This window comes from Ochotona curzoniae, unplaced genomic scaffold, assembly GCF_017591425.1.
Source record: "Ochotona curzoniae isolate NIBS_2020 unplaced genomic scaffold, NIBS_Ocur_1.0 contig_1, whole genome shotgun sequence".
NCBI classification, from domain to species: domain Eukaryota; kingdom Metazoa; phylum Chordata; class Mammalia; order Lagomorpha; family Ochotonidae; genus Ochotona; species Ochotona curzoniae.
This window is the reverse complement of record NW_024464918.1, coordinates 1,464,231-1,480,530: the sequence shown is the minus strand read 5'-3', so window position 1 is coordinate 1,480,530 and position 16,300 is coordinate 1,464,231. Positions and strand designations below refer to the sequence as shown.

General features: G+C 45.0%; 2 protein-coding genes across 2 annotated transcripts; both read left to right on the top strand.

Moving 5' to 3' along the window:
- Window positions 1-2,400: 2,400 nt before the first annotated feature.
- Window positions 2,401-4,953, top strand: LOC121152178 (protocadherin alpha-10-like). Its single transcript, XM_040974088.1, has one exon. It carries the CDS (start codon window positions 2,401-2,403, stop codon window positions 4,951-4,953), a length of 2,553 nt encoding a protein of 850 aa, XP_040830022.1.
- Window positions 4,954-12,125: 7,172 nt separating this feature from the next.
- LOC121152174 (protocadherin alpha-10-like) lies at window positions 12,126-14,600 on the top strand. The gene has a single exon (XM_040974073.1). The coding sequence runs from the start codon at window positions 12,126-12,128 to the stop codon at window positions 14,598-14,600; it is 2,475 nt and encodes an 824-aa protein (XP_040830007.1).
- The last annotated feature ends 1,700 nt before the right edge of the window (window positions 14,601-16,300 follow it).

The window sequence follows — 16,300 nt, the reverse complement described above, 5'->3', positions numbered from 1 at the left end:
TGTGTGGATGTCATTACATTTTTTTCTTAGAAAATTTTAAAGATTTATTTAAATTTTTATTGCAAAGTCAGATACACAGAGAGGAGGAAAGACAGAGAAAGATCTTCTGTCTGATGATTCACTCCCCAAGTAACCATATGATATCTGGTGCTTTCAAGGTGCTGACTTCAGCCACTAGGCCACGGTGCAGGACCCTTTTTCTTAGATTTTACTTATTTTTGTTGTAAAGTCAGATATACAGAGAGGAAGGTCTTTCATGCAATGATTCACTCCCCAAGTAGCTACAATGGCCAGAGTTGCATCAGTCTGAAGCCAGGAACCCAGGTGCAGGGTCCCAAGGCTTTGGGACACCCCCTACTGCTCTTTCAGGGTTTAAGGAGGAAGCTGGATGGGAAGTGGTGCTGCCAGGATTAGGTTTGTAGCCTGTATGGGATCCTGGCACATTCAAGGCAAGGACTTTAGCTGCTAGGCTATCACACTAGGCCTGGATGTCATTATATTTTAATACAGGATTAATAAGAAAAATTCTCCTAAAATCAGAATTTGAATAGATTTTGACACGGGACTGTTTCTGAAGAAAGAGAAGTAGAAAAACAGAATTTTAGGATGTATACACTGATAAATTGAGTGACTCTGATTCTTGTCAGTTTTCTTATTCATATATATGATTGGTGAAGAACTGGGAATTATTTATACATGAACAATATCTTTTGTAAATCATAACATGAATACATTAAATAAATCAGGTTTGTACAAGAAAGACCCAAGTTTAGGGACTGGTGTGGCAGCCTCGTGGCTAATGTTCTTGCCTGGTTTATGCTGGGATCCCATACAGGTGACAGTTACAATGCTGGATGCTCCCCTTCCCTTCTAGCATCCTGCTTGAAGACTGGGAAAGCAGTTGAAGATGGCTCAAGGCTTTGGGACCCTGCATACACATGGGAGAACCAGAAAGAGCTCATGGCTCCTGGCTTCAGATCAGCTGAGCTCTGGCCATTGTGGCTGGTTGGGGAGTGAACTGGCAGATGGAAAATCTTTCTGTCTCTCCTTCTCTCTGTAAATCTAACTTTTCAATAAAAATAAATCTTACAAGAATGAAACTGCCAAGTTTGTATTATGTTTTCTTATTAATTATTAGTTAATTATCTTCTAATTTTAAAAGTCAGGTTTTCATTGGCTTAGACACAACAATGGAGAATTTTTATTCGTAAATATAATATAATTTAAAAATCTTTGAGAAATAATTATTTTTAGTGAAAGTTGTAATGAAAAATTTTATTGACATTTCTAAAAAGATTAAAATCTTGAAATACATCTTTCGTGTATTTGAAAAGCTTAACTATTGCAAGAACAAATGCAATTGATTCTGAGAAAGGAGGTCTTAAAGTTGTGAATTACTGTATTTGAACTATGATTAAAATACTTTTAGCCTAAGATATCATATGGTGAATCTTTTCCTAATTTAGCTGATTTCTCAATGAAGATAATCATAAAGGCATTGTAGGGAAAATACTAAAGGCAAAGGGACAGTTTTTCCTGAGAAGAGATTGTGTTCTTAAGCACCATGAAAGACAAATATGGATAAAGCCTGAAAACTGTTTCCGTTTATGTTGTGCACACTCTGCTTGAGCTGCTGTGCTAGACACTTAAAATACCATAATTCATTTAACCACGTATTGCTACCCACCAGTGTTGTGAAGTGGAGATTGCAGCAGGGGGAGATTATATAGCTGGATAACCAAGTTGCAAGACTGGTACATAGGACAATATGAATTTAAGTGGAGACGTGATGTTGAAGCAGTCATCTCTTTGCATCCTTGTGATGTCTGGAATTTAAATGGATTTGTCAACACTGCAGGGGTATGCATCCTTGAGTGTCTAAATGAGGTTTACTGAATTTGAAGATAATGACAAGGGAAACTAAGGTTCATAACTTTGAAAGACCTAAAGTTTCTAAACAACTAAAGCTAGTACACTCAGTAAGATGTAAATGTTAGGGGCTTATTCAGACCCATGAAAATCGTGGGGTTAATGAAGGAATTACTTCTCTGAGCATAGATACTACAAATAATATCCACCTTTCTGCTATGTACGAAAGACATATTGGGAAGATTTGAAGATCTAGAGAAAATACGTGAAAGATGAGCTAAAAGAGCAATGCAAGAAGTTAAATTCCTGGATGTGCACTTACATATTGAGCCACCGGATGTCGCTGTCGTACACAAAATAGGCGCTTTGCAGCACAAAGCCCTAACCCGCTGTTTATCCAAGGAGTAGGGAAAAAACTATGATCTGACATCTCAGCGTTTCTGATGCAAAATGGAAGCAGGAAATTGAGGAAATTCCAGAATGTGGATGTTCTAAATTGCAGATTTACCGACCTGTGAAGAGCCAAGAGCGATGTTCCTCTCTCCAGCCGGTGGCCCGGGATCCCAGCCCCTGCTGCTCTGGCTTCTGCTGCTCTTTGCAGCCTGGCAGGCAGGGAGCGGCCAGCTGCGCTACTCGGTCCCCGAGGAAGCCAAACACGGCACGTTCGTGGGCCGCATCGCGCAGGACCTGGGGCTGCAGCTGGCCGAGCTGGTGCCGCGCCTGTTCCGGGTGGCGTCCAGGGGCGGCGCGGACCTGCTGGAGGTGAATCTGCAGAATGGCATCTTGTTCGTGAATTCTCGGATGGACCGTGAGGAGCTGTGCGGGCGCAGCGCGGAGTGCAGCGTGCACCTGGAGGTGCTGGTGGAGCGTCCTCTGCAGGTGTTCCACGTGGAGGTGGAGGTGAGGGACATCAATGACAATGCGCCCGTGTTCTCTGCCAAAGAACAAAAGCTCACAATTTTCGAGTCTAGGCCTCTTGGCACTCGAATTCCACTGGAGGGGGCATGGGATGCGGACGTGGGGGAGAACGGGAGACTAACTTATAATCTCGTTTCCAATGAGTTTTTCGTCCTTGATGTTACAAGTAAAAAAGACAAAGGAAAATTCCCAGTGCTAATTTTGCACAAAGTGTTGGATCGTGAAGAAACTCCTGAGCTGAAGCTGCTGCTAACGGCGACTGATGGAGGCAAACCAGAATTCACTGGATCTGTGTTGCTGCTGATTGCCGTGCTGGATGCGAATGACAACGCGCCTACCTGCGACAGCCCTGTGTACGAGGTGAAGATGCTTGAAAATGCAGCGAACCATACACTCCTGATGCAACTTAACGCTTCTGACGCAGATGAGGGGATTAACAAAGAAATGGTGTTTTCCTTTAGCTCTTTGGTCCTACCCATCGTAAGAGAAAAGTTTCTAATAAATGAAAGGACAGGAGAAATCAAAGTGAACAATGTCATTGACTTTGAGGAATATAGTAGCTTTGAAATTCATGTAGATGTTACAGATAAAGGAAATCCTCCAATGGTTGGTCACTGCACAATCCTCGTGGAAATTTTGGACGAAAACGATAGCTCACCAGAGGTGCTGATCAAGTCTTTGTCAATTCCGGTGAAAGAGGACGCCCCACTGGGCACAGTCATCGCCCTCATCAGCGTGTCCGACCGCGACTCCGGCCCAAACGGACAGGTCACCTGCTCCCTCGAGCCCCACGTGCCCTTCAAGCTGGTGTCCACCTACAAGAACCACTACTCGCTGGTGCTGGACAGCGGCCTGGACCGCGAGAGCGTGTCTGGCTACGACGTGGTGGTGAGAGCGCGCGACGCGGGCTCGCCCCCGCGCTGGGCCAGCGCCAGCGTGCGGGTGGAGGTGGCCGACGTGAACGACAACGCGCCACAGTTCGCGCAGGCCGAGTACACGGTGTTCGTGAAGGAGAACAACGCGCCGGGCTGCCACATCTTCACGGTGACGGCGCACGACGCGGACGCGCAGGAGAACGCGCGCGTGTCGTACTCGCTGGTGGAGCGTCGCGTGGGCGGGCGCGCGCTGTCGAGCTACGTGTCTGTGCACGGCGAGAGCGGCCGCGTGTACGCGCTGCAGCCGCTGGACCACGAGGAGCTGGAGGTGCTGCGCGTGGAGGTGAGCGCGCGCGACGCGGGCGCGCCGCCGCTGGGCAGCAACGTGACGCTGCAGGTGTTCGTGCTGGACGAGAACGACAACGCGCCCTGGCTGCTGGCGCGCGGCTCGGGCGGGCCTGCGGGGGCGGCGGTGGCTGCGAGCGAGCTGGTGCCGCGGTCGGCGGGCGCGGGCCACGTGGTGACCAAGGTGCGCGCGGTGGACTTGGACGCGGGCTACAACGCGTGGCTGTGGTTCGAGCTGCAGGCGGCGCCTGCGGGCGGCGCGCGCTGCCCGTTCCGCGTGGGCCTGTACACGGGCGAGATCAGCACGACGCGCGCCCTGGACGAGCTGGACGCTCCGCGGCAGCGGCTGGTGGTGCTGGTGCGGGACCACGGCGAGCCGGCGCTCACGGCCACGGCCACGGTGCTGGTGTCGCTGGTGGACGGCGGTCAGGCGTCGCCGTCGTGGTCGCGGGCATCGGTGGCGGCTGGCGCCTCGGCCTCGGCCTCGGCCTCGGCCTCGGCGGGCGCGCTGGGTGGTGCGTCGTCGCTGGGGGACGTGAACGTGTACCTGGGGGTGGCGATCTGCGCGGTGTCGAGCCTGCTGGTGCTGACGCTGTTGGTGTGGGCGGCGGCGCGGTGGTCGTCGGGTGCGGCGTCGGAGGGCGCGTGCGTGTCGGGTCCGGCGGCGGCTGCGGCGGCGGCGCTGGTGTGCTCGAGCGCGGTGGGGAGCTGGTCGTGCTCGCAGCGGAGGCGGCAGCGGGTGTGCTCTGGGGAGGGCCCGCCCAAGGCCGACCTCATGGCCTTCAGCCCCAGCCTTCCTCCGTGTCCAATGTCGGATGTGAATGTAGCCGATCAATTTGCTGAATTGGACCATGCTGGAAAGGTGGGTTATAAAGTTTTTACATTCAAGTTCTTTCCGAATAATTTTTTATGTTATTTTTCTAATATTTATGTTACTATATTCTAGCTTCACAGCTATTTTTGAAAAACATGTCGTAATATCTGTTGTGTGAGAATTTGTGGCACAATTTCATTATTATAAGTTGTCTGTTGTATTTAAAGAGGAGTACTGAGCTTTGAATTTGAATTTGATCCAGATATCCTGAATAGTTAAAATTTTGAATGTTATATAAGTAACTAGCATATGATACTAGATCTTTTTTTCATAATTAATTTTTGGGTTGTATTCATTAATAGGTTATCATTTTAGTACAGGCTTATTTAATTTCAAAATAATATTTTAGTTTGGCTGTATCTGAAACTGAACTGTTCCTAGAGAACAAGTATTGTTTTAAATTGTTTTTTGATACAATTATTTGGCAATGGGCTCACCTATTGTCCTCTCCCAAATTCCCTCCCCTGCACTCCGTTCTCCCCTCTAAGGCCATATTATGTGTGCATCATGAATTTTCCCAAGTCCATCATGCTTCCACGGGAGTGTTTCCAGCATTGTTGGAGACTAACATTTCGTTAGCTTAATTCTTGTATCCTGAGTCTCTAATGTAGGTACAGTAAGGATTAGGTCTTTGTTGTTTAATGGCCCTGGCAAGAATAATGGTGAAGGTGACATTGACTATCTCAGGTGATTATTAACAATCACCCTATTGTGGATGCTTGACTGATGAATTGCATTACATGTTCTTTTTACATTAGGTACAGGTTAGTAACAGAGTAAGGTTCACATATGGTATCTCTAGATTTGACATCACATTATATTAGAGCAAACAAAATGAGCCCTTTTGGGATTGGCTCATTTCCTTTGGCATAATGGTTTCCAGTTTGGCCCAATTGGCAACAAAGTAATTTTGCTTTTTTAAATCTCCGAACAAAGTATTTCATTTTTAAAAATCTCCGAATATTATTCCATAGTGTTGATGAACCATAGTTTCTTAATCCAATTCTCTGTTGATGTGCATTTAGGTTGCTTCCATGTTCTTGCGATTGTTGATTGTGCTGAAATAAACATTGGAGTGCATGTTGCTTTGTCGTGTAAGAAGTCTTTTGAATAGATTACTGGAAGTGGTACTGCTGGGTCATATGGTAGGTGAATTTTTAATTGCCTAAGTGTTCTCCATACTGACTTCCATAGTGACTGCACTGGCCTGCATTCCCACTAGCAGTGGAGTAGGGGTTCCATTTCTCGCCAGCAGATGTTGTTGGTAGTTTTCTGTATGTGCGTGATTTGTATGTGTGTGATTCTTTCTGGTGTTAGGTGGAACCTCAGTGTTGTTTTTCTTTGAATTTCCCTTATTGCCAGAGAGCTTCAGCATTTTTGCATGTTTGTTACCCGTTTCAATTTATTCCTTTGTAAAATGTGTTGCCCATTTCCTGGCTTGTTTGTTTTGATGTTGTTGTTGTTCTGAATCTCTTTGTATATTCTGGAAATTAGCCCTTTGTCTTTTGTGTAGTGTGCAAAGATTGTCTCCCATTCTGTTGGTTTCTTTTTCACTTTGTTGATTGTTTCCATTGTTATGCAGAAACTTCTCAGTTTAATGTAGTCTCTTTTGTTCATTTTGGTCTTATTTTGCGTTTGGTGTGTTTTTCTAGGAAGTTTTTACCCACGCCTATATCTTGCAGAGTATGTCCAACTTTTTCTTCCAAAAGTTTGATGGTTTCTGGGTGTAGGTTTAGAGATTTAATCCATTTAGATTTGATCTTTATGTATGGGTCTTGCTTCTTATTTCTATATGCTATCAGCCAGTTGTCCAAACAGCATCTATTGAAGAGGCTTTCTTGTTTTCCCGGTTTGTTTTCTGTTTTCTAGTCAAAGATTAGGTAGTTGTGCATGTGTGGGTTCCATTCCGGATTTTCTGTTTTACTCCATTGATTTACCTCCTTGTTTCTGTACCAATACCAGGCTGTTTTGATTATCACTACCCTATAATATGTCTGGAGATCTGGGATTTGGATCACTTCTGCTATGTTCTTAATCTTCAGGATAGTTCTGGCAATTCATGGTTTTTTTGTGTTTCCAAATGAAATGAAATGTGATAACATTTTCCAGCTCTGTGAAGTATGCTCATGGTATTTTAATTGGAATCGCGTTGAATGTATATATTGCTTTTGGTAGTATGGCCATTTTGATGACATTTACTCTGCCCATCACATCCAGGAAGAAGGTATTTTTCTCAAATTTTTTCAAGTTGAAAAAGTGTTTTTTTGCTCCCGATATATTTATATCATCACATACATAATTACATGGCATACTATTCCTTCTAAATTCATTCATTTCCTTGAATGAATATAGAAGCAGTAGAATAACATTTGATCTTTAGTATTGCATTAGGCACACTGGATTGGACTGGTAAAAATGTACCAGTTATATAAAATACATCAAATATTTTCAACACCAATTTTTTTTCCTTTCTTGATCTGGTAGTTTTGGTGCCTGCGCCAGTGTCTGTTTCTCAGCTTTCTTGGAATAATATATCACAGGTATAGAAATCTGTCTAGTGATTTTGCTTTGGTGATAGAGATTCTTCATCATAGGCAAATATTGGTTCTTCCCCTTTATTGAGATTAATTTTATTTTTATTGGAAAGTCAGATATATATAGAGGAGGAGAGACAGAGAGGAAGATCCTGTCTCTGATAACTCACTCCTCACGTGGCTGCAAGGGCCAGAGCTGCTCTGATCCAAAGCCAGGAGTCAGGAGCCTCTTCCAGGTCTCCCACATAGGCGCAGGATTCTAAGGTTTTGAGTGATTGTCTACAGTTTCCTTTGGCTACAGGCAGGGAGTTGGATGGGCAGCAAGGCCACTGGGACAAAAACCAGCACCCATGAAGAATTCCTGTGTAGGCAAGGCGAGGACTTTAGCTGCTAGGCTACTGCACCAGGCCTGGTTTTTCCTATTTTTTGAAAATTTATTTATTTTTATTGCAAAGTCAGATATACAGAGAAGAGGAGAGACAGAGAGGAAGATCTTCCGACCATCGAGTCACTCCCCAAGTGGCCGCAATGGCTGGAGCTGGGCCAATCTGAAACCAGGAGTCAGGAGCTTCTTCCAGGTCCCAAGGCTTTGGGTCATCCTCAACTGCTTTCCCAGGCCACAAGCAGGGAGCTGGATGGTAAGCAGGGCTGCCGGGATTAGAAATGACATCTGTATGGGATCCCGGTGCATTCAAGGCAAGGACTTTAACCACTAGTCCACTGCACTGAACCCTGGTTTTTGCTTTTTTAAGGAAGGTGTCCTGGTTATGTTATATATGAATGGGGAGTAGTTGAAAAGAATTTGTAATGTGAAGAAGTTGAAAATGCTTGCTTTCATGCAAATATTAGCAGTGTGAAAACCAAGGGAAGATTTTTTTTGCAGATTTTTTTTCTGATATGGTATCCTATAGCACAAATTAGTTTACTTGATTCTATTAGGCAATTTATTGTTGAAGGAGCTATATACTCAGAAATGCAAGTCAATTAAATTGTGTTGTAATGAAACTATGCTCTCTCCTATTGCATTGCTACTTGATACCCATGATTCCACTTTAAAAAATGAATTCCGGTTTTGATAAGTACCAAGGCAACTGATTAGTTAGTCTCACTCTGGATCTTAAGGAATATTTTGTCATTTTCATTTCAGTACGAAAATTATATTTGTGTTTTGGTGCTTATTTATAAGCAGCTTTCAATGAAAAATGATATCTTCAGGTTTAAGAATACCAAAAAAGATTAAGGAAGCAGAGATTTAAGTATTGCATTGCTTTTAGTGTTAATACACTTCCTAAGGTCTCTCTCCAAGGGTTAGAGATGATAGATGATTAAGTAATATAATTAAAATGTATCTTTATTATATAATATATGTTAATGAATGTGCTTTTCTCTCAGATATATGACAAAAATCCCTTGATTCACAAACCAATGTATTTTTCTTTCATTTAGTAAAAACGCCTACTAACCATAAAGTCTTAGCTCTGTAGGGCGTATATCAGGATTAAATTTTATAATTTCTTGTCTTTTAAAAAAGATTTATTTATTTCCTTGAAATGTGCAAGAGACAGTCATGCAGAAACCTGGGTCTTCTGCTGGTTAGTTTTTCAAATGACTATGAAGACCTGAGTTCAGGCCACCTGAATCCAGGAGATCTGAGCTCCATCTGAATCTCCCATGGGCTATAAGGGACTCAAGTACTAGAGCCATCTTAAGCTACATTCCCAGGAGCATTAGCAGGGAGCTGGATAGGAAGCGGAGCAGCCAGGGCTTGAATGGCTTGAAGGGAATGCCAGCATCACAGGCTGTAGTACACCTGCTTCCGATTTCTAATCTCGTAGTATAAATGATAAGAAAAAATTGAACCTCTATGATGAAGATATACTTGTCTGGTTCTCTAAATTTGAAAGAGAAATTGCTAATCATTGTACACATATACTATGGGGTATCTTTAGTAATCTTTAGTATTAGGATTCTATGGTTCGGGCTTGGCATGGTAACTTAGTGGCTAACGTCTTTGTCTTGTATGCACTGGGATCCCATATGGGTGCTGGTTCTAATCTCGTAGTCCCACGTCCCAACCAGCTCTATGCTTGTGGCCTGGGAAAGCAGTCGAGGATGGTCCAAAGCCTTGGGACCCTGCACCAGTGCAGGAGACAAAGAGGACGCTCTTGGCTCCTGGCTTTGGATCAGCTCAGCTCCAGCTATTGCGGCTGCTTGGGGAGTGAATTATAGGACAGAAGATCTTCCTCTCTGTCTCCTCTCCTCTGTGTGTATCTGACTTTCTAATAAAAGCTTTTAAATAAAGAATTTTATGTTTTGGTAATTGGTGTAAGTATATCAAATAATTTTTCGCTTTATGCTTTACCACTTCTTTTCATTCAGGAGTTTTAAAAATTATTAAATTTTTTTTGCAATACAGTTTCTGATTAAACTTAGAGCATTAGTATCTTTAGAGAATACACCAAAGGTACAGCTAAAGGTTTATTAAAAAAAGAATCAATACATAACTCAATCTTCAGTCATTCCCAAAAGTACATATTGTGACTTCCCATTACCAAACTCAATTGTGTCTGTTAGCTACTTTGATACTGAAGTGTTTTCTGATGTTCTGAAATTGTAAACCCCCCAAGTCTGTGAATATGTGAAGTATTTGGCTTGTTTGACATATATTTGATTCTTTCTGCCTACAGCTGCCTTCTGTATTAGCGATTGTGAGGTCAGTGTGCAACCTCTGCAGAGAAATCCTTTCAAGAAATGTCTCACTCCCTGAGTAATTCATAGAACACAGCATTTAGTTTGTCCCCCTTTGAATGTTTTGTTTTAATGCAGATATTTAGGAAATGCTAGCAATATTTTTAAAAAGTTGACATTAAATTAGTGCTTAATTCAGCAGCATGATAATCCTAAATCCTGTGAGAGAGATCAAGAAACGAAAGGAATTTGGGGGAGAGCTCAGAATGGGAAGTTGAAAAATAACTAAGACAGATATCACTGTTTTCACACTAGTCGGGCTCTGTCATTAATATAAAAAATTATAAAACTGCACAAACAGTTTGATTCATCTAATACAGAGACCCAAACAAAGAATCTCTCAAATCAAGGGCACTTTTGCACATATTTACCAGTTGAGGAATTGGCCCACTTATTTTAAAACTATTGCATTATACTTTTGTAATGATGTTGAACATGCTCTTTTATCAAGTCATAGCTTTATTAGTATACATAGTAGCTAAATGAAGGCATTGGAATTGGGGACTTTGCAAATTATGTTTCCATGTATCTAACTAATGAAGCAGTCCATCAAACTAAAAATGCAACGGGCCTTCATTTAAGTAAGGAGTCTCAAAAAGAGTGGATCATTTTAATCAACAACAGTATAAGGAGAAGCTACATTTCTTGGTCATCTCTCTGAATTTCGTGGTAATTCACTGTCGTAAAATTTTTCTTGCTTTGCTCTTTACCCATTATATTGGTATAGAATGTATATCTTCTAGGATAAAAATAGTTTAGAAAGAGTTAGAACTGTATAATCATTGGACTTCATTATTAAAGATGTTCAAATGAAAACTGAAGCTGAAAAAAAGGGAAGAAAACTGAAGCTCACTATTATCTAAACATTTAGTATTTTCTTAGGTATCCAGAAAGGTATTCAGCAGGGAAATTCAGGTTTTTCCTAATGGCTTCTGTTTTACTGGAAGGATTTAGATGTTGGATAGTTAATTCCTTGCAATCATGAGAATGAGTGAAACCTTTTTCATTTTTTTTTAAAGATTTGTTATTGGAAACAGTGTTTTTTAAGAAGCACTCAGAAACTTTAAATTGTTGAAAGTTTTATGCAAATTTGAGCTTTGTGTCTGAATAATAAAAGAAACATAACATTGTATGAGTGAATGACTTGAAGTAACCTCTGTGTTCCAGTCTTATCAAAGAAATCTTTATTCAATATTTTTTAGATAAGAAAAGAGTATCCTTGCTAGAGTATCCTTGCCAAATAAGCAGCAAATATAATGTATATTGAGCTGTACTGCAGGATGAAAAGTATAACATATAGTGGAAAAAACTTGAGACAGCCTTACTAATGTAATTTGTATATCCAGGTGTTAATATTGGGTAATTTTATCAAATGAAAGCAAGTATCTTTGTATGAATCTTAGAGTATTAGGAACATCCTTTTAAGAAGCCATTCCAAAATGATCAGTTTCTTATAAAAATCTAAAACCTGGTACAAGTGGTATTTTACAAATACATTTTAATTTACAGACATGATAACATGGTCAGTGCATGCTAATAGGCTTACATGGTTATATTTGTGAAACAAATAAGAAAACTTCCCTTAGTCCTAATTTGTAAGACAAGATCAGTTTGAAAGATCTAATGCTAACACACAAAGAACTTAAAACTTAAAAACCTAAGGATGAACCCGGGGACAAACAGATTTCGGGGAGAAACAAGCAAGTGAAATAACGTTGGACATGGAGCACTAACACTTTGAGCCACAGGATGTCGTTGTTCTCCAAGAAGAGCATCCTTTTAACAAAAGGAAGCCAGAATATCGGAGGATCAGTAAGAAGCTCCGCTGTTCCGGTGTTTGGAGTATTAACACGCCCATATTAAAATGAGCGGGGACTTCAGGACCAAAGAAGCAAAGAAAAGATCGCAAAAGGACCGCATCTTTTAGGCGTGATAGCCAGTTTCATCAAGAGGAAGAGAGACATGCTGATGGCAGCTAAACAAAGTGGTGAGAGATCTCCGAGCTTACTGCTCTGGCTTCTGCTGCTCTTTGCAGCCTGGCGGGCAGGGAGCGGCCAGCTGCGCTACTCGGTCCCCGAGGAGGCCAAACACGGCACGTTCGTGGGCCGCATCGCGCAGGACCTGGGGCTGCAGCTGGCCGAGCTGGTGCCGCGCCTGTTCCGGGTGGCGTCCAGGGGCGGCGCGGACCTGCTGGAGGTGAATCTGCAGAATGGCATCTTGTTCGTGAATTCTCGGATGGACCGTGAGGAGCTGTGCGGGCGCAGCGCGGAGTGCAGCGTGCACCTGGAGGTGCTGGTGGAGCGTCCTCTGCAGGTGTTCCACGTGGAGGTGGAGGTGAGGGACATCAATGACAATGCGCCCGCGTTTCCAGCGACTCGGAAGAATCTGTTCATTTCTGAAACAAGGGTTCTTGACTCTCATTTTTCTCTGGAGGGTGCATCAGATGCAGACATTGGGGTGAATGCCTTGATAACTTACAGACTGAGCCCCAACGAGTATTTCTCTCTGAATGTGCCAAGCAACGAGGTACCGGTAAAGCCTCTCGAACTAGTACTAAAGAAATCTTTAGACAGAGAAGTCGCTTCAGAGCTTCTTTTGGTGCTCAGAGCAACGGATGCAGGCAAACCTGAGTTAACTGGAAGTGTGGAGATACGCGTCACGGTGCTGGATGCAAACGACAATGCGCCCGTGTTCGACAAAGCAGTTTATCATGTAAAGTTACTGGAGAATGCAAGCAACAGAACACTGGTGACCAGACTTAACGCCTCCGACCTGGATGAGGGTTCCAACAGTCGCATCCTTTATTTTTTCACGGCTGATGTCTCACCTGACTTAGAAGACACATTCCGCTTAGATTCGGCCAGTGGAGAAATACATGTAAATGGGAAAATAGATTTTGAAGAAACTCCATTATGGCAAATTCAAATAGAGGCTGTTGACCAGGGCAATCCCCCAATGTTTGGTCACTGCACAGTTTTAATAGAAATACTGGACATCAATGATAATGCTCCGGAGTTAGTGGTCAACATGTTATCACTCCAGGTCCCGGAGGATGCTGAATTAGGCACCGTCATCGCCCTCATCAGCGTGTCCGACCGCGACTCCGGCCCAAACGGACAGGTCACCTGCTCCCTCGAGCCCCACGTGCCCTTCAAGCTGGTGTCCACCTACAAGAACCACTACTCGCTGGTGCTGGACAGCGGCCTGGACCGCGAGAGCGTGTCTGGCTACGACGTGGTGGTGAGAGCGCGCGACGCGGGCTCGCCCCCGCGCTGGGCCAGCGCCAGCGTGCGGGTGGAAGTGGCCGACGTGAACGACAACGCGCCGCAGTTCGCGCAGGCCGAGTACACGGTGTTCGTGAAGGAGAACAACGCGCCGGGCTGCCACATCTTCACGGTGACGGCGCACGACGCGGACGCGCAGGAGAACGCGCGCGTGTCGTACTCGCTGGTGGAGCGTCGCGTGGGCGGGCGCGCGCTGTCGAGCTACGTGTCTGTGCACGGCGAGAGCGGCCGCGTGTACGCGCTGCAGCCGCTGGACCACGAGGAGCTGGAGGTGCTGCGCGTGGAGGTGAGCGCGCGCGACGCGGGCGCGCCGCCGCTGGGCAGCAACGTGACGCTGCAGGTGTTCGTGCTGGACGAGAACGACAACGCGCCCTGGCTGCTGGCGCGCGGCTCGGGCGGGCCTGCGGGGGCGGCGGTGGCTGCGAGCGAGCTGGTGCCGCGGTCGGCGGGCGCGGGCCACGTGGTGACCAAGGTGCGCGCGGTGGACTTGGACGCGGGCTACAACGCGTGGCTGTGGTTCGAGCTGCAGGCGGCGCCTGCGGGCGGCGCGCGCTGCCCGTTCCGCGTGGGCCTGTACACGGGCGAGATCAGCACGACGCGCGCCCTGGACGAGCTGGACGCTCCGCGGCAGCGGCTGGTGGTGCTGGTGCGGGACCACGGCGAGCCGGCGCTCACGGCCACGGCCACGGTGCTGGTGTCGCTGGTGGACGGCGGTCAGGCGTCGCCGTCGTGGTCGCGGGCATCGGTGGCGGCTGGCGCCTCGGCCTCGGCCTCGGCCTCGGCGGGCGCGCTGGGTGGTGCGTCGTCGCTGGTGGACGTGAACGTGTACCTGGTGGTGGCGATCTGCGCGGTGTCGAGCCTGCTGGTGCTGACGCTGCTGGTGTGGGCGGCGGCGCGGTGGTCGTCGGGTGCGGCGTCGGAGGGCGCGTGCGTGTCGGGTCCGGCGGCGGCTGCGGCGGCGGCGCTGGTGTGCTCGAGCGCGGTGGGGAGCTGGTCGTGCTCGCAGCGGAGGCGGCAGCGGGTGTGCTCTGGGGAGGGCCCGCCCAAGGCCGACCTCATGGCCTTCAGTCCTGGTGTTCCTCCTGGTTCCAGTTCTGGAGACAGTGGAATCCAACAGGAGATTTTCGATAGTGTAAGTATCGTAAGCTTGTGATGTGTTTTTTCCTACTTGTTTCTGCCACGTAGTAGTTTACTACTGTAATAGTATAGATTCATCACTCTTTTTATTTATGTTAGCTCTTTTCTTGAGTGATACATTGACACACCCTGGAAGCCTTTTACTTTGACAGAGATGTTTAGTGTTCATGATTCTAGGCTGTCTTATCACAGTTCCTGCTTGCAATCCAGGCTTGTCTTGACGTTTTCAATTCCAGGAAGATGTCTGTCTGGGGCTCAGGTACTTGATCTCTACAGTCTTCTTATAGAGGTTTGGGCTGATTTATGAGATGTTGGCCTGGGCATTGTTTAGCCTTGTTTGTTTTGGGCATTTGGTGAGTACATTGATGAAAGATGCCTCTACGTCTTGAGTGAAAAAAAATGAATACTTTTTCACAGAATGTTTTTACACAAAGGAAATGTAGCAGTCTTTAGGCATCCCGAATATTCTTTAGGATCCTATAGTTTGTAATATAATAATTGTATTAACACTAGAGTAGGCTGAGCAATTTTTTCTTGTGGACAAGTAAAGTGTGGTCTTCTACGGAACGGGCAGTGGTAACAATGGGAAATGTCATGTATTGGCAAGACTTGAATATATTTTTGAATTTTGTAGCAAATTCATCCCCCATCACCAGTTTCTTATTCTTCTTCGTGTTTTCTATTGATTATGTTCAAACTTGTCACAAAACAACTAAATTTTAAAAGTTACTTTAAAATTTTTAAAATTCTTATCCTCCATAGTGTATAAATTTATTTGTGTTTAGTGGAGATTTTCAGGCTTGAGGGTGTTACATTTTACCAGTAACACCATACACTTTTAAAAAATGTATTTTTTATTGCAAAGTGATATATATGTGTGTGTGTGTGTATATATATATATATATATATAGAGAGAGAGAGAGAGAGAGAGAGAGAGAGAGGAGGATTTTCTGTCTGATGATTCACTCCCCAAGTTACCGCAATGGCTGGTGCCGTGCTGATCTGAAGCCATGAGCCTGGAGCTCTTCCAGAGGCTCTTCTAGGTCTCCCACATGGGTGCAGGGTCCCAAGGTTTTTGGCCATCCTCGACTGCTTTCCAAGGCCACAAGCAGGGAGCTTGTGAAATTAATAGAAACGTTGAGAAGGTCCTAGTGGCTGGTTACTACCAAAAAAAAAAAAGTGATTTATTGTTGGGGGCACTGACAGTTTCCTGCTCTGTGATTGGCCCTTTGCCCTGGTTGCCGTGCCTTGGTGATCTTTAAGCTGATTGGATAGGATTGATATATAAGCCAGGGGCTTTGGGGAGGGGGAGGAGCTTCTGCCTAAAGGAATTAATGGACATAACGGTTTTAACGGAAGGTTTGAATAAAGCGCCTCTGAGACACTCTCCAGTGTCTGGTAATTTCTTCCGCGGGACGGGAGACCCCAATAATTTATGTGTAGATGAAGGTTGAAAATCTTCAGAAACTGGGTAGTCATGCTCTTTCTCCTACCTTGGAGTGCTGTGATTCTCTTCACACAAATCTATGGAGGAGCAGGCTTTGATCACTAGCTATTGTGTGAGTTGTTCCTATTTGTAAGACGCGGTGTGGAAGGCTCAGGATACAATGTTTCATTTACTCTTTATAATGATTTAGGAAATCATAATTCATTTGCAGTTTAAAGATGAGGCAAGAGAAGCTGGAGGTATTTATCTTTCTTGCCCATTGCCATTCA

Coding starts and splice junctions, on each gene's coding strand:
- LOC121152178 (XM_040974088.1), top strand. CDS start 2,401: ATGTTCCTCTCTCCAGCCGGTGGCCCGGGATCCCAGCCCCTGCTGCTC.
- LOC121152174 (XM_040974073.1), top strand. CDS start 12,126: ATGCTGATGGCAGCTAAACAAAGTGGTGAGAGATCTCCGAGCTTACTG.